At 45.5% G+C, this 25,316-nt stretch overlaps 1 protein-coding gene across 2 annotated transcripts; it reads left to right on the plus strand.

Moving 5' to 3' along the window:
* The first annotated feature begins 17,369 nt into the window (after positions 1–17,369).
* On the plus strand, positions 17,370–24,927 carry LDHB (lactate dehydrogenase B). 2 transcript variants are annotated; one of them, XM_077266489.1, is made up of 8 exons: positions 17,370–17,477; positions 21,083–21,220; positions 21,868–21,985; positions 22,269–22,442; positions 22,531–22,704; positions 22,813–22,930; positions 23,518–23,641; positions 24,651–24,927. In XM_077266489.1, exons 2-8 carry the CDS (start codon positions 21,092–21,094, stop codon positions 24,816–24,818), a joined length of 1,005 nt encoding a protein of 334 aa, XP_077122604.1. In that variant the 5' UTR covers positions 17,370–17,477; positions 21,083–21,091; the 3' UTR covers positions 24,819–24,927. The 2 variants fall into 2 exon arrangements, with proteins under 2 accessions (XP_077122604.1, XP_077122603.1); XM_077266488.1 differs by lacking the exon at positions 17,370–17,477 and adding an exon at positions 18,451–18,607.
* Positions 24,928–25,316: the final 389 nt, after the last annotated feature.

Consider the following 25,316-nt stretch of genomic DNA (forward strand, 5'->3'; position numbering starts at 1 on the left):
GAAGGTAACCATAGAGGTCCTTGAGACCTCTATGGTTACTGATCGCCGGTGGCTGTGAGCGCCCCCCTGTGGTCGGCGCTCACAGCACACCTGCAATTCTCCTACATAACAGCGATCTGATGATCGCTGTTATGTAGCAGAGCCGATCGGGCTGTGCCTGCTTCTAGCCTCCCTTGGAGGCTACTGAAGCATGGCAAAAGTGAAAAAAAAAAGTTTTTAAAAATGTGAAAAAAATATTAAAAATATAAAAGTTTAAATCACCCCCCTTTCGCCCCATCCTAAATAAAACAATTAAAAAAAAACAAAACCTACACATATTTGGTATCGCCGCGTTCAGAATCGCCCGATCTATCAAATAAAAAAAAGCATTAACCTGATCGCTAAACAGCGTAGCGAGAAAAAAATCCGAAACGCCAGAATTACTTTTTTTGGTCGCCGCGACATTGCGTTAAAATGCAATAACGGGCGATCAAAAGAACGTATCTGTGCCGAAATGGTATCATTAAAAACATCAGCTCGGCACGCAAAAAATAAGCCCTCACCCGACCCCAGATCACGAAAATTGGAGACGCTACGGGTATCGGAAAATTGCACTTTTTTTTTTTTTTTTTTTAAGCAAAGTTTGGAATTTTTTTTCACCACTTGGATAAAAAATAACCTAGACATGTTAGGTGTCTATGAACTCGTAATGACCTAGAGAATCATAATGGCAGGTCAGTTTTAGCATTTAGTGAACCTAGCAAAAAAAACAAACAAAAAACAAGTGTGGGATTGCACTTTTTTTGCAATTTCACCGCACTTGGAATTTTTTTCCCATTTTCTAGTACATGACATGGTAAAACCAATGATGTCGTTCAAAAGTACAACTCGTCCCGCAAAAAATAAGCCCTCACATGGCCATATTGACGGAAAAATAAAAAAATTATGGCTCTGGGAAGGAGGAGAGCGAAAAACGAAAACACAAAAACGAAAAAGGGCCGCGACTTGAAGGGGTTAACCGCTTGGCAGACTCGAGATAAATCAAATTCTTGTGATCCGTCAAGACCACCATGCGATGCTTGGCTCCCTCAAGCCAATGTCGCCACTCCTCGAATGCCCACTTCATTGCCAACAACTCCCGATTACCAACATCATAATTCCGCTCGGCAGGCGAAAACTTTCTAGAAAAGAAAGCACATGGTCTCATCACCGAGCCATCAGAGCTTCTCTGTGACAAGACAGCCCCTGCTCCAATCTCAGAAGCATCAACCTCGACCTGAAAGGGAAGAGAGACATCAGGCTGACGCAAGACAGGAGCCGAAGAAAACCGACGTTTCAGCTCCTGAAAGGCCTCAACGGCCGCAGAAGACCAATTAGTCACATCAGCACCCTTTCTAGTCAAAAAATAAAGCCCAAAAAGGAAACCTTCTGGACTCCAAAGAGACATTTAGAGCCCTTCACAAACAAGGCATTGGCACGCAGGACCTGAAACACCATCCTGACCTGCTTCACATGAGACTCCCAATCATCAGAAAAGACCAAAATATCATCCAGGTACACAATCATGAATCTATCCAGATACTCTCGGAAGATGTCGTGCATGAAGGACTGAAACACGGAAGGGGCATTAGAAAGCCCAAAAGGCATTACCAAGTACTCAAAATGACCTTCGGGCGTATTAAATGCAGTCTTCCATTCATCGCCCTGCTTTATACGCACAAGATTATAAGCTCCTCGAAGATCTATCTTGGTGAACCAACTAGCCCCCCTAATCCGAGCAAACAGATCGGACAGCAGAGGCAAAGGATACTGAAATTTGACCGTGATTTTATTTAGAAGGCGATAATCTATACAAGGTCTCAGAGAACCATCCTTCTTGGCCACAAAAAAGAACCCCGCACCCAGAGGGGACGAGGACGGGCGAATATGCCCCTTCTCCAAAGACTCCTTTATATAACTCCGCATAGCGGCATGTTCTGGTACAGATAAATTAAAAAGTCGACCTTTAGGGAACTTACTACCAGGAATCAAATTTATGGCACAATCACAATCCCTATGAGGGGGTAGGGCACTGGATTTGGGCTCATCAAATACATCCTGGTAATCCGACAAAAATTCAGGGACTTCAGAAGGAGTAGAAGAAGCAATTGACACCAAAGGAACATCGCCATGTACCCCTTGACAACCCCAACTTGACACAGACATTGCTTTCCAATCCAGGACTGGATTATGAACCTGCAGCCATGGCAGACCCAACACAACAACATCATGCAAATTATGTAACACCAGAAAGCGAATAACCTCCTGATGTGCAGGAGTCATGCACATAGTCACTTGAGTCCAGTACTGAGGCTTATTCTTGGCCAATGGCGTAGCATCAATTCCCTTTAGTGGAATAGGGAATTGCAATGGCTCCAAGATAAAACCACAGCGCCTGGCAAATGACAAATCCATCAAATTCAGGGCAGCGCCTGAATCCACAAAAGCCATAACAGAGTAGGATGACAGAGAGCAAATCAAAGTAACAGACAAAATGAATTTAGGCTGTACAGTACCAATGGTGACAGACTTAGCGAACCTCTTTGTGCGCTTAGAACAATCAGAGATAACATGAGCGGAGTCACCACAGTAAAAGCACAACCCATTCTGACGTCTGTGATTTTGCCGTTCAATTCTGGTCAGAATCCTGTCACATTGCATAGACTCAGGCTTCTGTTCAGAAAACACCGCCAGATGGTGCACAGGTTTGCGCTCCCGCAAACGCCGATCAATTTGAATGGCCAAAGACATTGACTCATTCAGACCCGCAGGCGTGGGGAACCCCATCATAACATCCTTAAGGGCTTCAGAAAGACCCTTTCTGAAAATCGCTGCCAGGGCACACTCATTCCATTGAGTGAGCACAGACCACTTCCTAAACTTCTGACAGTAAACCTCTGCTTCATCCTGACCCTGAGAGAGAGCCAGCAAAATCTTTTCTGCCTGGTCCACTAGATTAGGTTCCTCATAAAGCAATCCAAGCGCCAGAAAAAACGCATCCACATTTAGCAATGCAGGATCTCCTGGCGCCAGGGAGAATGCCCAATCTTGAGGGTCACCACGTAACAAAGAAATAATAATTTTAACTTGCTGAGCAGGGTCACCAGAGGAATGAGGTCTCAGAGAAAGAAACAATTTGCAATTATTTTTGAAATTCAAAAACCTAGATCTATCTCCAGAGAACAGCTCAGGAATTGGTATTTTAGGTTCTGACATAGGACTGCGAACGACATAATCCTGAATACTTTGTATCCTTGTAGCAAGCTGATCCACACAAGAGGACAGACCTTGAATGTCCATATCTGCAACTGAGTCCTGAACCACCCAGAGATTAAGGGGAGGAGAGAGGCTAAACACACTGCAGAGGAAAAAAAAAAACCTCAGAGCTTCTCTTATCCCTCTTTTGCGATGCATTAACACTTTACGGGCCTGCTGTACTGTTATGATCCTGGTGGTTAGAACACATGAACTGACCTGATAAGTATACCCAAAAATAAAGACAAGCTCTGGGAATGTGGGAACTTTACTGACCGCAATTCTGATCCTATCAAACCACACTATAGGCAGCCGTGGAGCGTTCCTAACTCGGCCTAGACGCCTCGTTCACAGCCTGAGAAACTAGCTACCCCTAGAGAGAAACAAAGCTTCACTTGCCTCAGAGAAATTTTCCCCAAAGTGTAAGCAGCCCCCCACAAATAATAACGGTGAGTTTAAGGGGAAAACACAAACATAGAAATGAAAATAGGTTTTAGCAAATGAGGCCCGCTAATAACTAAATAGTCAGAAGATAGCAAGGAATCTGTGCGGTCAGTATAAAATACTACAAAAGTATCCACGCAGAGAATACAAAAAGACCCCCACACCGACTCACGATGTGAGGGGCGCAACTCCGCAACCCAGAGCTTCCAGCTAGCAATCAAATAGCATATAAGCAAGCTGGACTGAACTCATAACATACTGAGAAACATTTTCAAATAGAAATGAGCAAAAATGGACTAGCATGAACTTAGCTTCTCTACGAGGAGACAGGTCACAAGGGAAGTCCCAGAGAGATCTGAACCAGTACTGAATACAACGACAGCAGGCAACAAGTAAAGGTCCAGATGGAGTTAAATAGGCAGCAGGCCTAGCAGGAAACGAGGCAGCTGGGGTCCAGCTACAGACCAGCAGTAACACTAAAAGCCACCAGAGGGAGCCCATGAACAGAACTCACAAAGTACCACTCATGACCACAGGAGGGAGCCAGAGAACGGAATTCACAACAGGAGCCTTGCTCCTATCTATTAGGGCACTCCTCACACACGGGTAAAACTGGTGGGTTGGATAGGAAGTTAGGGAGAAGCTGACTGGGCTCGGCCCAGGCAACACCTGTCAGGCAGACAGGGGGAAAGGAGGAACATCTGAGCTGCAGACAGAGGGTCCCTGTCAGGGGTGGGATCCTGACAGAGGCCTAGCGAGACAGAAAGCTACAGAGCTGCGCCTGCCCCACATGCGGCAGCATCCTAAGAAAGGACAAGAAAGGAATTGTATTGTAGAGAGTGAGAAACGAAGTCACAGCACAAGGAGAAAACACCGGGAGGAGTTCTGCCCTGTAAAGGCTGCCTCCTTCCGAGGCGCTTAGCCAGTGGCCGGAACACCGAGGGAGTAATTGACTACACATTACTTCCGAGACCGGCAGGACAGTCAATTCCAAGTTGGCTGCGCGACCTTAATACCTATGAAGACACAGTGGCAAATTGTGGGGGTCGGGGCGTCTGTAGGGTCCCTATAAACAAGCCTCAGGCCATCAGTCAAAAGGGTTTGTCCTATCCATACCATCTGGGGGACAGAGAGAGAAAGACATCAGAAACATCCACGAAAGTTGTGAGGATCTTACCGAGTTGCTCAGCAGGGAGGTACTACAACACACAGGTGCTAGTAGGAAGGCTACTGATTTCCACCTGGATAAGGGAACTCTGGATTTGCCTTCAGACCGGCCGGACTCTGCCTGCCCTATGATCTGTACTCAGGACTGTGGATGCTGAAGTCTTCAGTAAAAGGTAAAGAGACTGCAACCTTGTGTCCTCGTTATTCCCTGCGCCTTACATCGTCCACCATCACCATCTACACTCCTGGGAAGCCCTGGGGATACACTTCACCTGTGGGAAGGTACACCATCTTGCTGCTATAACATCACCCCAGCGGACCCCTAAGCAGCGTCGGTCACCCTGACCGAATACCACAGGTGGCGTCACGAACATTCTTCATATAAACTGTCAAACCCCTTTTATTGGGCATCCCTCAAAGGGCCACGGGCCGGGTCGGGCCACCGTGACATCCCCAGAACTGAGAACGACCCGGTACCGAGTACCCCATTGCCCTTACGTGGGGGCGCTCCAATAACATCACCCCAGCGGACCCTTAAGCAGGGTCGGTCACCCTGACCAAGTACCACAGGTGGCGTCACGAACATATCCCTTTAAAGACCTTTCCCCCTTTTACAACGGACGTCCCTAGGGCCACGGACCGGGTCAGCCACCGTGACATCCCCCTGTGAACCGAAAGGTCCAGTACCGAGTACCCCACTGCCCTATGAGGGGCGCTCCACAACCTTTTTGTCTCACTCAGAAAGCATTAGATGGTTTTTACTCACTCAATCTGGCAATTGTCTCTGCTCCAGCCCTAGGCACACCAGACTACGCTAAATTTTTCCTCCTTTCTTGTGCAGAAATGCAAGGACATGCTACTAGGGTCCTAGCTCAAAATCATTGCCAGAGGAGCCCCATCATGTGTTCAAGCATTAGCAGCTGTCTTACTTCTACTAGATAAAGTATCAGAAATGGTACTGGATCATCAGGAATATGACTATATAGCCCTTATGGTTCAAGAAATTGTAGGTTTCTTACATGTTTTTGATGTACTTCTCACTAATCCAGATATTGAGCTTTTTGTAGGAGCATCGTGAGGATGTCCGGTTCTACACTGCGTCTACATTGGTCACAAAGCATGAGGTAGTAAAAGTAGAACCACTCCCTCCTCATATGTCTGCACAAGAGGTGGAGTTGATGGCACTCATTGAAGGGTAAGCATACAACATATACATTTACTCTAGATTATGTTTTTGGGGTGACCCACGACTACGGTCCTATATGGAGGGCAAGAGAGACTTCCTTACATCAACAGGCACTTTTATTAAGCATGAGCACCTCATCAAACAGCTAATGGAGGTATTACTGCTTCCAAAAGAGGTTGCCATAGTAAAGGTACACAAAACTCACCGATGAAGCACAAGGCAATGACAAGGCGGACCAAGCAGCCAAGGAAGCTGTAAGAATGCCCAGGCAACACGAGACCCCTGAGGCACCTCCACTGGTCATGGTAAGCACTGAGGTTAACCAGTCGGCCTTGAGTATCTTACAGACTGTGACTCGGCAAGCAACTGGGGAAGAGACAAAGGTTTGGTTGGAAGCTGGGACTCGGGACCATGAAGGTTTGTGGAAGGTGGGACAGCGGGTGTGTCTGCCAAAGATCTCTGTACCCTGTGATGGCCCAAGCGGCTCACGGTCCAAGGCACCGGTCCAAGAATGCCATATGTGCTTAGAAAGATAAGCAATGGGTCGCCCCTGGTTTCACAAAGGTTGCTACTAGATTTACACAGGCATGTCTAACGTGCACAATACAAGTAGTATAGTTTAGTCACCACAAATACATGCCTAAGCCCTTCTACCCGTTTCAACGACTGGAGACTGACTTCATACTACTACTCAGGTAGGAATGTATGTGCTTGTGTGTGCTGAGCTCTTCTCAGGGTGACTGGAAGCCTTCCTGATGCCAAAAGCCACTTCACTGGAGAGGTAGTACAGAATGTCATAAAGCGTGAGGGAAAACCTATTTGGATCCATGCAAGCCACTGTAAGGTCCTGGAGTGGGAGAATGATGATCCTGCTTCTGATGACGTTGACAACCTCACCTCAGGAGGGACAGATGGCTAAGATAACGATGCGGTTTGACACCTCTAAGAACTAGGAAAATGCCAATGGAATCATAAGGCCGGGATCACACATACACGAGATACGGCCGAGTCTCGTAGGTTAAAACCCTCCTCTGGCGCCGGCACTTGGGAGCGGAGCGTGCAGCTCCATGTATTGCTGTGTGGCCGCACACTCCGCTCCGGAGTGCCGGCGCCAGAGGAGGGTTTTCACCTGCGAGACTCAGCCGTATCTCGCGTAAGTGTGATCCCGGCCTAACATTAGTAGAATAAGTAGTCATGCTGCCTGTGAATTTCTTATAGGAACTTAAGGAGCTGTAAGTGCAGCGCCCCAGAGTCCTGGTCGTTGCAGTACTGATGCTCCGCCGCTAAGGGGGCTATGGTACGTCTGATGGCACTGAAGGAGTTCACCTGACCAGGTATCACAGGCACCAATACACTTCACAGTCTGGCCTCCAGGGGGAGCTAAGGGTGCTATGTATTAGGCCACTCCTCACAGTCTGGTAAAACTGGGGGTTAGATAGGAAGTTAGAGAGAACGCTGACTGGGTTGGAACCAGGCAATACCTTGTGGCAGAGGGTGTTGCGGGGAGAGACTCAGAGGGGTCCCTGTCAGGGGTGGGATCCTGACAGAGGCCTAGCGAACAGAAAGAACGTTACGGGACCGCGCCTGCACTAAATAGCGGCGGTACCCCAAGAAAGGACAAGAAGCGAGGTTTATTGTGCTGAGTGAGAAACGAGATCAACGCAACAAGGAGAATACCAGTAGGAGTCGTGCTGTAAGACGAGGCAACATCCTACTGAGGCGCGCAGCCGGTGGCCGGAAACGCCGAGGAAGTATTGAGCTCCAGGCCTTACTTCAAACCAACGGCAGGACAGTCAGTTCTAGGCGGGCTGTCTCATCCAAAATCACCTAAGCAGACACAGGGGGCAACATTGGGAGAGGGGCGACTCTAGGGTCCCAGAAGAACTCCAAGCCCACCCGTCATACGGGTGCGTCCTAGCCATATCATCTGGGGGGACGAAGAAGAACATCAGAATCGAGTTGTGAGGGAACTTCAGAAACAGACACAACAGTTGTGAGGACTATCCTGTAAGCACAGCAGGGGAGGACTACAACACACAAGCGCTAGAAGGTAGGCACAGATTTCCACCTGCAAAGGGAACTCTGGAGGTGCCATCGGACCGGCCGGACTCAGGTAGCCCGGTTAACCATATTCCGGACTGAGGATCCTGAAGCCTTCAGTAAAGAGGTAAAGAGACTGCAACCTGGTGTCCTCGTTATTCACCGCGACCTACACCGCACCACAACATCATCACATTCTCAACTTTCACTGGACGCCCCTCAGCAGGGTCACGGACCGGGCCTAGCCACCGTGACAACCCCAGGACTGAGACGCAGAGGCCCGGTACCGGGTGCCCCTCGGCCCTGCGGCAGTGGGGGCGCTCCATAAGCAATAAAGATGAGGATTGGCTAACGTACATTTATTATAATCAGAAAAGGTTTATAAAGGCCACAAGAGATGCAATAAGCGGAATAGCAGAACAACTAGGCCCAATTTCTTTGATAGCATGGCAGAATAGAATGGCTTTAGATATGTAAACACTATATTGCTTAAAGGAATAGTTAATAATGTTGTTGGTGATGGGAGATATCAGATAGTAATGATTAATGACCATTATCAACCTTAATCATACTAATTATCTACTTTTCCATATGAGAATGTGTTTTTAGACAATCAATAGGTTGCACACAGCACTAACGTGAACGCCCTAATCTGAAAGGGTGTATAATATCAGCTGTTGAATAAATTGGTTATGATTCTTTATGCAGATACAGATCTGCCTCTGTGTGAATTCATCATCTCGCTCCAGCGATCATAATAATATTTGGCAACCATCCAATATACTCTATGGTCTGTTTGAGACCACCCTAACAGTTCTTTTGAAGGACCCCATTGATTTTACCATGTAGTGTACTCAAAAAGGGGAAAAAATTCAAGTGCGGTGAAATGGCAAAGAAAAATGCAATTCCACAAATGTTTTTTGTGTGTTTTTATTTACCATGTTCACTATATGGTAAAACTGTCCTGATAATATGATTCTTCAGGTTATTACGAATAAGTCGATACCAAACATGTATAGGTTTTTTTTAAGTTGCAAAAAAAAAAATTATGTGAAAATATAATTTTTGCCTCTGTTGCCATTTTCAGAGACCCGTAGCGTTTTCATTTTTTGGGATGTGGGACTGGGTGATGACTTTTTTTTTGTGCCCTGAGCTGATGTTTTTATTGATACCATTTGGGGGTAGATACGATGTTTTTATCGCCTCTGCAGACAAAAAAACCCCTAATTTTGGGGTTTAGATTTTTTTTTCTCATTACGCCGTTTACAGATCAGATCAATTTATTTTGCAGTTTAATAGTTTGGACTCCAAATATATGTATTTTTAAAAATTGTTTTATTTTCAATGGGGCAAGAGGGGGGGGGGGTGATTTGAAGTTTTCTGTTTTTATTTTTTTCATATTTTTTCAAGTTTTTTTTAAGTTCTTACTGTAATAGTCCCCTTGGGGGTCTTGGAACTGCCAGCTTCCAATCGACTGCTCTATACATACAGGCCTTCAGCACTGCTATGTATAGCAGAAAACAGAATCTCCTATGAATGCCGGTCAGAAACCGGCATTCACAGGAGTATTGTATTGACAGGCACAGGGGTCGTCAGCGGACCAACGGCTGTCATGACAACCTATCGGCACCCTACAGGGGTGAGGATAGGCAGGATGAATGATGTGCTTCCGGCTGGTTGGTGTTAGATCTCGTTATCAGTGATTGACAGTGGGATTTAACTAGTTAACAGCCGTGGGTGGAGCAACGTGCCAGCGCTAACCACTGAGCCACTATTCTGCCTAGGAACTGAGGGTGCGGAGCATGGGAGAGACCTGTCAATCACCTCTAGCAGTGATGCTGGGTAGAGCCGGCTAGGGGCAGAGCCGGACTAGTCTCCTTTCTGGCTATGTTCCCTGGCTGGATCTTCTACCTATATTTTCTCTGAAAAGCTGACACTATTATGCCTTTCTGCAATTTGAGATTCATATTGTCCTCGGTTTGGGCAGCATCAATCAAGTGTTAAGTTCCCTTTAAAAAATATTCGATATACAAAATCCTTACTATTTTTTTTTTTAAAGACGAGTGGGGGTTTGCAGAGTTGCTGATTGATTTATGATGATAGGGAACGGTAGGAACACAACAGCAGGTAAAGTGAAAAATATTATCCATCAGAGCAGAGATATGGGCATTTGTCAAAAAACAAAATAATGAATAGCTTTAATATTTTCCTTGCAGAAAAATTCTGCTCTTGGACAGAGAACAAGATGCAATATTAGAATTCATCGCATGTGTAATAATAATAATAATAATAATAATAATAATAAAAAAAGTCACCTTAAATTGTAAAAAAAAAAATATTGCCCAAATCTTAAAGGGGAAATTCCAAGTCAAAAAAGTTTAAAGGGACTGTTTGAAAGATGAAAAAAAAAATACCGTACATATCTCCCGACGCTTGGGTGCCGATATTCGAGTCCTCTCTGCCAGTCTTAATGAACATTGCGTTTTCGACCTCCGTTCCAGTCAACCCCATTCTCTGGATCGATGGGTTTCCAGGGGTCAGACTTCCAGTAAGTTATCCCCTATTCTATGGGATAATCGCATTAAGAAACCCCCAAGAATGCTTAATTCGCCATGCCTACGGGGAGAGGGTAGAGGAGGTAAAGCAGTGGAAGAGCACGTACAGTACCGAGAGAAGGTGACTAGTCCTACTTGGCATGCTATTTTGATAAAAGGCAACCTGCCAAAAAGGTTAAAGTGTGAAGACCATGGTCCTCAAGCTAGCCATACACAAGACAAGTATTGGACAAATGTTCGTTTGGCAAACACCTACGCTATATACAGTTATGCTCAGTTTAATCTAAGGAAAAAGCCTCTGCCAGACATATCTGGCAGCGGCTTATTGCCGTTGAAAATAAAAGGATTGTCTGTTGACATTCCAACTACCAAATCGTTCTCTCCCTGAAATCATCTAAGAGTCAGAAAGCCCCAGTACACATCAGATGGTTGGCCAGTATCCCAAAAATGGGAGTATTCAGTCGACTTTCATCAACTGCGTATAGAGGCCTTCACAAAGGATAAGGTCTGGCATAGGTCAAGGTTGGAGGTAGTCCCAAATTTGGTCACATTTTTATAAGTCATCGTATATATGTGATTGACTCAACCCAACTTCTCCAAGGCCTGTGTAGCCAAGGACACTGTCAAAACCAGTTCAATCATGGCCATACGCAACGTAGGATCACACCGGTAGCTGGTATGGGGCTAGTAAGATGGTGGGGCATCAGATCTGCTGATCTTAATCCTTAAGCATGGAATGGGCTAACCACAACCACAACCAACCCCAAAAGGGGGCACCTGATGGAGGTTTCTTTATCCTACATAGTCTTTGATTAAAATAATTAATGCAAATGTCCATTAACGAGAACCTGTCACTTGATTCATGCTTCTGGGACCATGGACAGCATAAATCAGAGTCCGCCTTCCTTATTACAGCTGTGTATGTTTTACTCTGAGAAAACAGAGTAATTTCAGAGAAAAATGTTGATAAGCCGGGAATTCGGCAACTTGGGTGACTAGTCTGGGACAGGTCCCTGGCGGTTTCTCCCCGCCCTGATTTCTTTAAATGACTGGTCTCTCCCTATGCACACAGACAGTTCAAGGCTGCAGGATGGGGAGAGATCGTAAATTTTTCTGTTATTTTTGAGATGTTCCATAATAAAAGTTTTATGATTTAAAGATGAACTATGGTGGAAAATCTAGCTAAAAAATGGAATACAGTACATGACATTATTTTTTTACTCTTCATTGCTGCAAAAGAACCTCCAAGAGACGGGGAAAAAAAAAATGAAAAGACAAGAAAAATCCACGAAAAATCTACAAGGAATTCCTACTTGATTTTCGTGAATGATTGCATTACAGTCTGATCCACCATATAATTGGTCTGCACATCATTTCCACTTTATTTTATCTCTTGAATGGTAAAAATAAAATGTTATCTCTGTTCCTTAAAGGGAACCTGTCACCTTCTGGAAGCCGCCGGCTTTCAGTTATGGGGGCGTACACTGAGCGGTTAGAGTAATCGATCACAGTACCACCCACTATACTGTGAGGGACAGCTGTATCACGCCTTGGCACTTTGACCTACAGGCTGGCACTGCACAGTTGTGCTGGAGAGCGAGCTGTCAATCAAAGTATCAGGGTGTGCTTACAACCGCCACTCACAGGATAGTTATCGGTGTTGTGATCGGTGACTGTAGCCGCTCAGTGCACACCCCTATGACTGAAAGCCGGTGACAGATTCCCTTTAAGTATAAATAGTGGAAGAAAGTTTTAAAAAGCGCTTTCATAATTGAAGGTTTCTTTAAATTTACACATTCATACTAATATAATATATCAAGATGCTTTCCTCATCTTAATATGGTCATTTTCATATATAATATGCATTGTCTCAGGCATTAGTCCAGTTCATTGTTTTGTGATTGTCGGTTACTGCAATGTTGTTGGTATTATGCTTTTTTCTTGTTACTTTATATATTTATTAGAGATGAGCAAAAAAAATTAAATAAATTGGGAGCCCAGAAAACTCGAGAAGTGCCCGTGGTGCAGGCATTTGAAGGTGGGCCAAAAAAAGTGTGCAGTGCCCTGGTCTGGTTGACAAGTGGTAGAAAGATGGACACTGGACCAAAGTCCTGCAAAAAACTCCTTGCTCAATTTTATTTGTTTGCATAATATAGGCCTTAAGAGGTCATAATGCTCCTGGAGGTGTTATGAGATATTCAAGGTGCTCGCAGGGTGAGGTGGATCCTCTAAGCCCAAGGTCCAGGTGGGCACATGTGCCACGGGCATCGGTGCTGCAGGTTGGTGGGTAGAGGGACTGAAAACCGTAGCTAGACACGTGAAATGCTGGAAACCGCAGGCAGGCGGAGGATGTCAGGAAAACGCAGGCAAGCAGGTGGCGTGCTGGAAAATGCAGGCAGTCGAAGGATGTCAGGAAACCACAGGCAAGTGGGTGGAGTGCAGGAAACCCGAAGGCAGGTAGCGGATAACACTCAGGAGTAACGGGAAAGTCAGCAATCAAGGAAGCCACGCACACCCAGGAAGATGTCCTGAAAACCGCAGGCAGATACAGTGAATTGGTTCAGAAGACCAGATAACAGGTAGCCAACAGAACTTTGGGGTCACAAGAAGCCGCAGACAAGAAGGAAGAAGCAGTGGAAGCCGCTGTTCCACTGGAGATGTCCTGAAGCCTGCACATGTACTTCTTTCCTTATTGAGGCATAGTGGTGTGTCCGTACAAGTGGCTATGTTTGGTACTATGAATCAGCTTCTTAAAGAGAATTTGTCAGCAGGTTTATACAGTTTAATCTGACAGCAACATGATAAAGGGGCAGAGAGCCTGATTCCAGGGAGGTATCACTTTCTGTAGTTTCAATACAATCAATGTTTACCAGCAAAGAGATTATCACTGCAGGACTAGGTGTCACATGCAAGACAGTCCAGCTAATCTGTGTAACCCGCCCCCACCACTGATTGGCAGCTTGCTTACAATGTACACAGAAATCTGCCAATCAGGGGTGTGGGCGGGGTTTAATTCTGACCACTGCTACATCTACAGTAGAAAAAACAGGGATTCTATCAAAACTGCACCAAGCATCCCAGTAAGTGACACATCGCTGGAATCAGGCTCTCTGCTCCTACATCATGCTGCTCTCAGATTACATAGCAAAACCTTCTGACATATTACCTTTAAGCAAAATAAATGGGTCCTATAAATGGCTATCAGGTTTGGTCCCAGGAGTCTGATTTTTACAAATCATACATTCATCTCCCATCCATTTTTTCTCTCTTTATTTTTTTTTTTTTTATTACAGTAGCGTATAGGTCAGAATTATTTTTTATGGAGGTAAAACTATCGTCAGTCTTTTTTATACGTGTGTTCTCACTTTAAAGAAAAGAAAAACGCCTGAAGTTACAGTTTTGGAATGTTGCTGATTCCTGTGGGACCAGATTTCAGGCCGTTTTATTTCTGTAGGTAGAACAAGTGTGACTCGGAGCAAAAGTCGTGTAAAAATGTAATTATATGGCCGTGAGTTATGCAGAGTGGACAACTCTGGGTTAGGTTGCTCTTCTTCAGGTAGGGAATTGTAGAAAGTAAGGTCTCTCTTCTGTGGTGGGGTCCTGATAGGACCCTTTAGAGGAGGGTTGTATGCACTATACATATATTGAGGAACACCTAGGGAGATATGAATAAAAAAATTAATCTAGACCAATTGCTATGACCCCTGAAGAAAAGGGGTCCATTTCAAGTTGGTGGGAAGACCAAGGACAAGGATAGGAACTCCACAGGTGCACAGTGTTAGCAAAGTCAAAAATACAGATCCCTGCGTTGAGAATTTTACCCACTGCTACTCACTTTTTTAGTGGCCTAACCCCTCAAGGACTTGGTTGAAAGGAATCTGTCTGAAGATGGGACATCCATGTGTCATGGTCAACAAGCCTTCCAGAAGTGCTGGTTTTGCCAACTCCCGAGAGTCTGGGAGGTCTACTTTTTTTTCCAGAAGCCTCTTGAATTTCCAGGATAGGTGAGAAGTAGTGTAATACATTACCTACAAACTGCCTCGTGCCCAAAAAGAGATTTCGCAAAATTGATTTCATACGATCTATTGGATGGGGGATTAATGACTTATCACTGGAGGCCTAGCATGTGAACCTCTGATCCATTCAATGCCCATGCCTTAAGTGATGCTGAGTACCCTCTTCGAGGACAAGCCGAGAGTCAGGGTAGTCAACGAGTCCGAGGTCAAAAGCCAGGAGGGTACATCATAAACAAAGGGAAGAGACAAAGGCGTAGTGAGGTAACGGTCCGAGGTCAGAATACCAGAAGGATAGCGGATCAGAGCAAAAGAAGAAGGCAAAAAGGATGGTCAGAAAGAGGACCAAGGTCAGGCAGAAAAAAGATCTAAGAGCAGAATATAAGGCATAGAGAGACAGACCACACAGAGCTAAATATACAACTGGCAGAGATCTGGGACTGACAGCCCAGCTAAGTAGCAGGGCAATCACCTGGGACAGGGAACACCTGAAGGCAGCCCAGAACCTCCCAGTCTCAGATTGGCCAGCCGAGCTGTCAATCAAAGCACCAACAGCTCAGTACACCCCAGCACCAGACTGGAGCTGTCAAAGCACTGACATCTTCAGCACGTCCCTGTACCAGATTGGACAGCTGAGCTGTCAGTAACTGCATCCCAGACACATTGAGGGGTGGAATCGTGAGACACCTTAGTACAGCACTTGGCTATTTCCAAAAGTCCTATAGCCAGTAAATCGAGCAGTGGTGCCCATGCTCAACCTCTGTTCAGAAGGGGATCTGTAGGACCTGTTCTTGGGATTGTTGGAGGTCCCAGTGGAGGGATCCACAGCGTTCAGTAAATGAATATTCTATTCTATGGACAAGGGATACATTTCAATCTTGGGAAACCCTCTTAAAGGGAATTTGTCATCAGATTTTTTCCACCTAACTCTACAGCAGCATGATGTAGGGACAGAGACCCTGATTCCAGCGATGTGTCACTTACTGGGCTCCTTGCTGTAGTCTCAGTGAAATAACTGTTTTATCAGCAGAAGATTATCACTAGGAACCTGCTGCCATGTAATCCTCAAAATCCATTAGCTCTGAATAAGCCAGCTCCCACCGCTGATTGACAGCTTTCTGCCTATGCACAGTGTACACAGAAAGATGCTTACGAGTGGTGTGGGCTTGGTTTTACACAGCTCAGCAGTCAGAGAACTAGTAGATCTGCATCAGACAAAACACTGATTTTATCAAAACTATAGCAAGCAGCACAGTAAGTGACACATCAATGAAATCAAGGTCTCTGCCCCTACATCATGTTGCTCTCAGATTGGGTAGCAAAAACCTGACAAGTTCCCTTTAATGACTTAACCATGTGCATTATCCCTTAAGGTAAATGCACACAGAGTTTTTTTTTGTGGAAACCATTTCAAGAAATGCTCCTATGAGGATCTTTTTGATGAGTTTATTCTTATTTCCTGAAGCTGTTTTTGAGGAGTTTTTCAATAGTTATCGCAGATTGGGTGTATCAACAATAAGTGGTCTATGATGTCTCCACCATACACAGATGGTGGAGACATCATAGACCACAGAAATATCAGACCCCACGACCTCGGATATATCCAGCTACAAAACATAAGTTAAAGAGCTAAAATTTCCAATATTTCAGTAACCGCAATATTTCCCTATGGGGAAGACAAAATCACAAATGACCTTGGGAACATCACAAGAAAGAAAATCTCACAAGGTTGCGTGGGGCAGTTTTTACTCTCACTGAAATTGAGGGCAAAATTTTGACACTATTGAGCCCTAACATAAGGCAAATTACCAGCCCCCTCTATGGAAATGGGGGACCCTTCTTGGTTGACTGTAACTGAAGTCTTCCACCCTCTAAAATGCTTCATCCATTGGTAGGATTTGTACGTAGGGTTGTCTCTAAAGAGGAGTTGGATGGCCATGGAGGGTTGTGTGCCGTATGGTGACCATACATATTGTGTAGGCCAATGTGAATGGCTCGGCCCACGTTGCAGCTTTTGCTTTGTGGCCCAGGAGTTCGACCTCTGCTTATGCACTCAATCTCTGAGAAGGTGACACTGGCTGCCAGGTAATTAAATGCCGCCGCCGCTATGCAGTTGTGTAACAAGGTGACCCTGGAGAATGATGTTTGCTGGAAACGAGCTGTCACTACAGACTAAATGGAGTTTCTACCTGATAGGTCTCTATTAGTGATGAGCGAGCGTCCTCGGATAAGGTGTTATCTGAGCATGCTCGAGTGCTAATCGGGCATTATGGCGTGCTCGAATAATATGTTCCAGTCCCCGCGACTGCATGTCTCGTGGCTGTTCGACAGCAGCAACACATGTACGGATTGGCTGTTTGATAGGCAATTCCTGCATGTGATGCTGGTGTCGCACAGCCACGTGACATGCAGCAGCGGGGACTAGAACATCACGCCGAAATTCATCTGCAACAAGCTGATTTAGGTGATGGGAAGAGATTTTCAGTTGCAGAATCAACAAAATCTGCGGTGTGAGAATTCCCACCCCGTGTGTTCAGTAGCAGAGAATCCTCTACGTTTACCCACACGGAGAAAATGCAGTGGATTTTCCGCCGCGTATTCGCTTGCAGCGTCTCACCATGTATGACGTTCATCTGGAGTGTTCCTTTAAAATCTCCCATAAACCACCGTGTAGGACTAATGAGCAGATTACAGCTGACTTCTATTTAGGACCATAGAGCAGATAAATAGCCGGGAGCCCTCTGGGGTTATTCACTCCTCCTGGGCTTTGTGTGGCAGAAGTGGAGCTGAGAGCAGAAGGTACAGCTAGTTTTGTGTCGGCTTCCTCTGACACACTAATGCCATGGTGAAAAAAAAAAAAAATATATATATATATTAGCATACTAAAACCCAGTGGTGTAACTTGATGGTCATGGGGGGCTGATGCAAAAGCTTTAATGGAGAGGTGGTCCCTTCATATAGGCCTTTTTGGGCTCCTTAGGTTCCAGGACCTGGGTGTGATTGCCACCTCTGCGCCTATTGTAGATCTGCCCGTTCTGATGGAGCAGTGAGCCACAGGTACCGCTAGGTCTCTGGCCTATATGATGAGGGGGCATACACAAGATGGCCGTCCTGATACCGGCTGTGATATACAGTGAGCATGCTGTAATGGGGCCGCTGCTCCTTGCCTGACGTCCCGTTCTAGGCACACGCTGTCTGTTGGGGACCGGTGGGCACGATTACAGCTCGCTCACTGCTGCGCTCTGATGGTCTCCTTCTGACTGTAGTCAAATGACTTTAGGAAGAATTAATTTTTACATTTTTTTTTTTTTTTTTTTTTCCCCTCAATGTAGCTGAACTTCCAACTAGACCTGGCTCAGTGGTTAGCACTGCGGCCTTGCAGCGCTGGGGTCCTGCATTCAAATCCCACCAAGGATAATCTACAAGAAGTCTTATGTTCTCCCCATGTTTGAGGGGAAATTAGATAGTGAGCCCCAATGGGGACAGTGATGACGATGTCTGTAAAGTGCTGTGGAATTAATGGCGCTGTATAAGTGAGTAAAATATTTCTCAGCAGATTAACCCTATGTGTATTTGGGTGACTGGATCCTATATCTGTATGGGTGACCTTCATATTTTTTTGCTTTGTCACTCACTACATAGTTAACCCTTATCCGCCACGCTGGCTCCTATTCGTGTTTCTGACTCCAGACCCCTTTATCCTACTCTAACAATGAGCTCCTGTAGGGCCTCAGACATTTTTTAAGGCTCAGGAGGCGTATGGAGAAGGGCTGGGCCTGCGCTGCCCTTGCAGCCTTGTCCTTGGAGGGGATTGAGTGAGGTGATGGGGTGTGTCTGTCGTCTGTAGTGATGTAGTCTGAAGTAATGAGGCTGTGACCACTCCTCTGCCTCACTGACAGCAGAAGCCTCCTAGAATCCGACTTCCACACGTATGTATGCTGCCATTGTGCTCCTTCTCTGTGCATGTCTTTTGTATGTCTCTCTTCTTCTGGAAAGTCTGTAGATGGTCATGCCCAGATACGCCGGTATCTTAGCGAGAGGACCAGGATGTCCTGGGTGACCCTTGAATCTTGGCCGTGATCCCTACGCTTGTCTACGATGCATCCCTGACCTATTTTGCACCGGGCGGCTTTATTCTGCATTTCGCTACGTCGCCCGTTTAATCCCTTTTTTGCTGTCCGTGCAGATGAGCGGTTATATAACCCTTTGTTATGCCTTCCCCCGTCTTGTCCTTTACGTGCAATCCTGCACAGTTGTCCTCGGTGTAGGACGTGAGCTTGGACGCCTGCCAGGTCTACACGCCTGCACTTATAGGGCCTTATAGACTCCATACGCAGGAGAGCCTGACAATAGAGACCGGTGCAATTCGCCCTTTTAACCGGTCTAGTAAGCTAATACGGGTTCCTGGTACAAAAGCCGCATGCATGGCCTCCAGGATGGAGATTAACCATTTCGTAACCACGTCAGATGCGTCGCTGGTTACTAGAAATAGGCAGGAAATGAGCTGTTCTAGAGAAGAAGCTAAAAAAGAAATTCCCCAGGTTGTGACTTGCACACGTGGAGACCACTCGTGGTCGGAAAGGATGACTATACTGTATATTTAGCGCATCTTGTCCTGACCAATTTTGTAACTTTTTTGGGCACTCAAGTTGACCCACTTGCAAAATGACACCATTATTCGTCTGTCTGGTTGTCTCTTGGAACAGAAGATAATTTTTGCCTGATGCGCTTCTTTCCTGCCCCCCAAAAAAGCCCTCTCATTAGCAAATGGGCCTGTCTTGGAGGACAGAACCTTACCTAGAATAGGTAATTACCTATGTTTAATCCTCAGCTCTGCACACAGACACTGCAGGAGCTGCGGGCACAGTGTCAGTGCGCTCTCGCCTCCCTCTAATGTTGGCACCGTCCGCCTGCTGCTGTGCAGGGTATTGCAGCAGCTTATGTAGCCATGGTTACGGCTACTTGCAACTGCCTCTTGAGTGGCTGTACCCATGGGTACATGAGCTGCTGCAAATGGGGGTAAGCAACATGGTTAATCAGGAGAACTGCACTACATTACTATTTCGAGGTATTTGCTAATATTACTCCTACATATGGGAATATCCTTAAGACTTCAATGAGTTACTTGCATTGGGATCTGTGGATGTGGCACCTTGACTAAACATGGCACAGCTGCCAACTAATGCCCCTGGCTCCCAATGTAGAAGTCTATTTCCCCTGGACACAAATGAGCGGTGTCTCTCAGCACCCCATTGAGGGTTCAAGCTGAATTACTCCCATCTTGGGGCAGAAGTGACAAAACTGTACGGGAAACTAAAGCAAGCTCCCTTTTTGCATCCCCAAAAAGGTAGATGTGAACAAGCCGTTGGGCCTCCTAATCCAAATTATTAGAGAATGGTCCGTTGCCGATAGGAGCGGAGCATAGTTTTGAAACATCTGTCCTGTTGTTCCTAGCAACCGACCACAAAATGGCTTATAGTTTACCAAAAATGGAAGCTGAGCTGTTGCTATGAGCAACAAAGTCAATCCATGAGGCCTCCGGTGTGACCACCATACATCAGATATCATGGAACTTGGTTAGCCCTGCTAAAGTTCTGCAGATATATCTCATGGCCAGCTGTAGACTAAAGGCCCCCCATAACACACTAGATATAAGGCCACTTAATGTGTATGGGGGGCTTATGAGCTGTCCCTGACAAGTGTTGGAAGAGAAGGATCAGGCCATTGCAACTTCAATAGATGTTCCCCTTGTTTTGAGGGACCTAAGCAACTTCTTTCCTCAACACTTTAAGCCAAGAGCTCATATGTATGAGGGGAACAGTTGGCCGAATAGTCGTCCAGCAGACAACTACTCATGTATGGCCAGGTCAATGACGACTACTACATGCAGTAGTTACATTTTTATTGATGGCCACCATCCTGGACAGGAAAGTCATGTTTTCAGCCTTGGAAGCTTTCCCGACTCTCCTGTCTACAAGACCACAGCACATGTGAGGGATCAGTCCCCCCATCCAGTACCGACGGCTCCTTTCTACGACACAGAATAGTTTCCACTCCGATCAGGGCAGCAATTCCAGACATGGAAATATGACCCTGACAAAGGATTAATGAGGGCCACATTGCTTCCATCAGCTGTGGGGCTGGATGAACGTACCATAAAAGATGGCTGAGGATTACATGGAGGTTATGAGTAGTGACGTCAAGAAGTTGTACAACAAAAACCACATATAATGAAAATGGCATGAGATTCCATGTCTAACCCAAATATCCAGTCCTAAACCCTCTGGGTTTTACTCCAGATCCTACTTAAAACCACATCCATTATTTGTTCACATGCCCTACCTTTCATTAAAGGGACTTTAATTTACCGAAATCTGTATATATTTTTTTTTTTTCTTTTTTAGTAACCAAGCATGGCAACCGTACATGAGAAACTGCTTAGCTCCACTGCTTCTGTTAAGACCGCTCCTCCAAGAAACAAGATAACAGTCGTAGGTGTCGGGCAAGTTGGCATGGCATGTGCCATCAGCATCCTACAGAAGGTATGTGCCAAATATAACTAGTCACAAAGCGTGTGACCGCGACCTTCAGCAAGCTTTTGTCTCGGAAGCACAGAGGGAACATTGCACTTTCTACATGACTAGAAGACCAATGCCTTCAGAAGGGGCCAAATCCTCAAGCCCAAAAAATGTAGAAGGCTTTCTAGTGCATACCGAAATCTGTATCTTCCTTGGGAAGACTAAAGACTTACTGGGGGGCTAAAAGGAGTTATCCAGTACCACTCAATTCTGGTGAATAGTAGTACTACATCCGCCATACACCTGATGACGCGTGCATAATTCGCAAACATTCTGGTCTACTACTGATCATATTGTACTGTCTAGCCTCCATTCGAAAGGAGATTGGCGCAAATAAGACCCAGTAGTATGAACTGGACCCAAACGCAACAGCATCATATATGCCCGTGAGACTGTTGGGTCAGAAGACAAACAGCTAGTCCATCTATCATAGTCTGTCCTTGGACCCTCCTGTGAAACTCACCTTCTAAGAAAATCAACTAATGACAATTGTCTGTCCTTAAATGAAGGTGGCCATTGTTGGGGTTAACCCTAAAGATTTAGGATCCCATACCTTTATCTCAACAGACATATATAATATTGGTGTGATTGACAGATTATTTCTTCAACAGGATCTTGCTGATGAACTGGCATTGGTTGATATCTTGGAAGACAAATTGAGGGGTGAGATGTTGGACCTGCAACATGGAAGCCTGTTCCTTAAGACTCCAACCATTGTTGCTGACAAAGGTGACTAGTGATCTAACATTACTCAAACTACCATGGCACCTGCAACCAGGGGGTAAGAGGAGGTTGTGTAGTAAGTCAGACTGTGCATAAGTGAGAACATCTGAAATGGGAAGATGTTTGTCACAAGAATCGACGACTTACTAAGGGTTATTACCATTGTCAGATGAATTTCATGCACTAGCTGACATTCAAGGGCTTCTCCAATTTACTTTGCCAATCTCAGATGACTTCTGTTGGGTGAGAAGCTTCATGACTCTGTATCTTATATCTTCCCACTCTGTAGACTACTCCGTAACTGCAAATTCTAGGATTGTGGTGGTCACTGGTGGCGTCCGACAGCAGGAGGGAGAGAGCCGTCTCAACTTGGTACAAAGAAACGTCAATGTCTTCAAGTTCATCATTCCGCAGGTTGTGAAATACAGTCCTGATGCCACAATCATTGTAGTCTCCAATCCAGGTACCTCTCGGATACTGTTCCTCTAGGTTCTTGGGCTGCTGTAGACCCTTACATTGAACTTCTGATAAACTCTTATTTTGTTTTGCAGTTGACATCATGACCTACGTCACATGGAAGCTGAGCGGTCTGCCCCAGAATCGTGTCATAGGAAGTGGAACCAATCTAGACTCGGCAAGATTCCGGTATCTGATTTCTCAGAAGCTCGGTGTCCATGCTAGCAGCTGCCATGGGTATGTCCTGGGAGAGCACGGAGACTCTAGTGGTGAGTGGCTATGCTTTTTTTTTTTTTTTTAAGGAAGGATACTTGTTAAGAGGGTTGGGATGGTGACACAACTCTCCCCTCCCCCTTTTTTTTTTTTTTTTTTTGCAGTTCCTGTCTGGAGTGGTGTCAATGTGGCCGGTGTTGCCCTACAGTCTCTGAACCCTGACATTGGAACTAGCAAGGACCCTGAGAACTGGAAAGATGTCCACAAGCAGGTGGTTGACAGGTAATGCTGGCAAGATACATTGCATTTGCTGAATGGTGGTGGAGGAGGAAGCCACCGGCTGCTTTCTCCATCTGCCTCTAGATGATTCAGATGGTGGTGGGGACAATGGGCAAAGGCATGATGCAGCCTTGTGGGCTAATACTTCAGCTATCTTAGTCCTTGAGCTGTAGTTTGCCCAGGTCTAGTCTACTGCCAGTCCAAAAAACGGTAACATAACCCCCCCCCACCACCACCACCGCTAGAAAGACTAGTGTAGGATAGGGGGACACCAGTTTTGCTATGTTCTTAATGAATAAAAGTATATTAGACAAATGAAACATGTAATCCAAAGCCAAACCTGCATTTTAAACAGTTTTGGCTGCCAAAATCCTGAAACTCTACGTGTGAACATGGCCTACGTATAGTCACCGGACAATAGGCTGATTCATTAGTCATGAATACTTATGCGAGCTTGATCATGGCACAGTCCTGCTTTCAGAGCTGACATCTGCTATGTACAGAACTAAAAAAACAAACAAACAAAAATTCTGACCCATTGACTCAAACTGTACAAGTGGTGGTAAATGTCCAACACTGTGTCATTGTAGTGCCTACGAGGTGATCAAGCTGAAGGGATACACCAACTGGGCCATCGGCATGAGCGTGGCTGACCTGTCAGAATCCATAACCAAGAACCTGTCTCGGGTACATCCGGTCTCCACAATGGTGAAGGTAAGAGCTAGTGGCTTGTAGGCCATGTACACCTTGGTACAAACGCATCTATTTTACTCACTGGCTTCCTAAATGCAATGTCGAAGGTATATTCAGAGCCCTGGTTCTCAGGATTGGGAAGAGCACCATGTGAAAGGAGTGGCAGCCTAGCTATTAAAGGGAACCTTGTCAGCAGGCTCTGCTGTGTAATCCGAGGGCAGCATGATGTGGGGGTTGAGACACTGATTCCAACGATGTGTCACAACACAATCTGGAAAAGACACTCACTACCGGACTAGCTGCACACGTGCCTCCTGGTCCAACCATGCATCAAGCACTGATTAGCAGCTAGTGTACACGGAAAGTTTGTGGGTTTTTTTTTTTTTTTTTTACCTATTGGTTCTGATGGCTCTCGACTTCCTTCTTAGAGGGTGGTTAAACACAGATCTAAGAAATGGAGAGTGTAAAGTGTATATGCAGCCTCAAGGAACAAACATGTGCAAAGGAAGATGTGCAGGATGAAGGCTGTCTTGATGAGCTAGACAAAAGCACCTTGAATCCAGCCTGTATTACTGGGAGGGACACTCTCACAAGAGACATATGAAATTTTGGAAAAAGCTGCAAACTTCCTATTGGGATGGGAGGGCTGAAATTTTTTTTAATTAAAAATACCTAATCTTCCATATCGGGTGAACAGTGCTGGTTACATACTTGGACTAGGACCAGTGCATGACTCTTGCCATGGTGGCTCCAATGTTGGCGGTGGTCTCTTTACTTAATAGAAAAATCTTAGGATCTGTAGTGTTCACAGGAAAGGAAAAATTGCTGGAAATTGAAATAATAAATCCAAGTCAACACAAGTGGGTTTGGTGTGTATAAAATATAATTATTTTTTTTTATTTTGTCTACCAGGTTAAAAAAAACAAAAATATGGTCTTATGTTGGTGGTGGTGGCTGACCAATGGGTTTCCTGTCTGGACCAACAGTTTATCAAGTCAACTAACTTCAGAACTTTGTTTTTTCTCACCAGAACTTCTACGGCATTAATGATGAAGTCTTCCTCAGTCTCCCCTGTGTCCTGAACGGTCAGGGACTGGTGGAGGTGGTGAATCAGAAGCTACGAGACGATGAGGTTGCTCAGCTGAAGAAGAGTGCGGACACCCTGTGGAGCATCCAGAAAGACCTGAAGGACCTCTGAAGACCGCGTCTCTCCTCTAATCCTGCACACTTACACCTCCATCGCTAATATTGTATACCAGTTTGTAGAGTAATAATAGTTGTCAGAATAAAATCTGCTACTGAACAAATGGATGTGATCGCTGCACGTCTGTCTAGGGCTTGTACTATAACTCCATAAGGGATGATCCAGAATATGCCACCAGCACTGGTACAACACTACGTTCTGAAGGAGATCCTTAGAGGGAATCTGTCTGAGCAGCATAATGTGGAAGAGAAGCTGATTCCAGGGTTGTCACTTATTAGGCTATGTGCTGTAGTTTCAATACATGAAGTGTTTAATCAGCAGGAGATTATCACTGTATGACTAGGTCTCAGGTGCAGACCAGTTTGGCAGGGGTGGAGTTACACAGAATATCCTATCAGGGATAAGGGCAGAGTTGAACACAGGTCAGCATTACCACTGCACCAAGCAGCACAGTAAGTGACAAATCACAGTAATCAGTGTTTCTGCCCCTAC

Source organism: Ranitomeya variabilis, chromosome 5, assembly GCF_051348905.1.
Source record: "Ranitomeya variabilis isolate aRanVar5 chromosome 5, aRanVar5.hap1, whole genome shotgun sequence".
Taxonomy (NCBI): Eukaryota; Metazoa; Chordata; class Amphibia; order Anura; family Dendrobatidae; genus Ranitomeya; species Ranitomeya variabilis.

Excerpts from the sequence above, each read along its gene's own strand:
- LDHB (XM_077266489.1), top strand. The coding sequence starts at position 21,092 with ATGGCAACCGTACATGAGAAACTGCTTAGCTCCACTGCTTCTGTTAAG. Across the intron at positions 22,705-22,812 it reads AGAGCACGGAGACTCTAGTG|TTCCTGTCTGGAGTGGTGTC; the intron begins GTGAGTGGCTAT and ends TTTTTTTTGCAG. Across the intron at positions 22,931-23,517 it reads CACAAGCAGGTGGTTGACAG|TGCCTACGAGGTGATCAAGC; the intron begins GTAATGCTGGCA and ends GTGTCATTGTAG.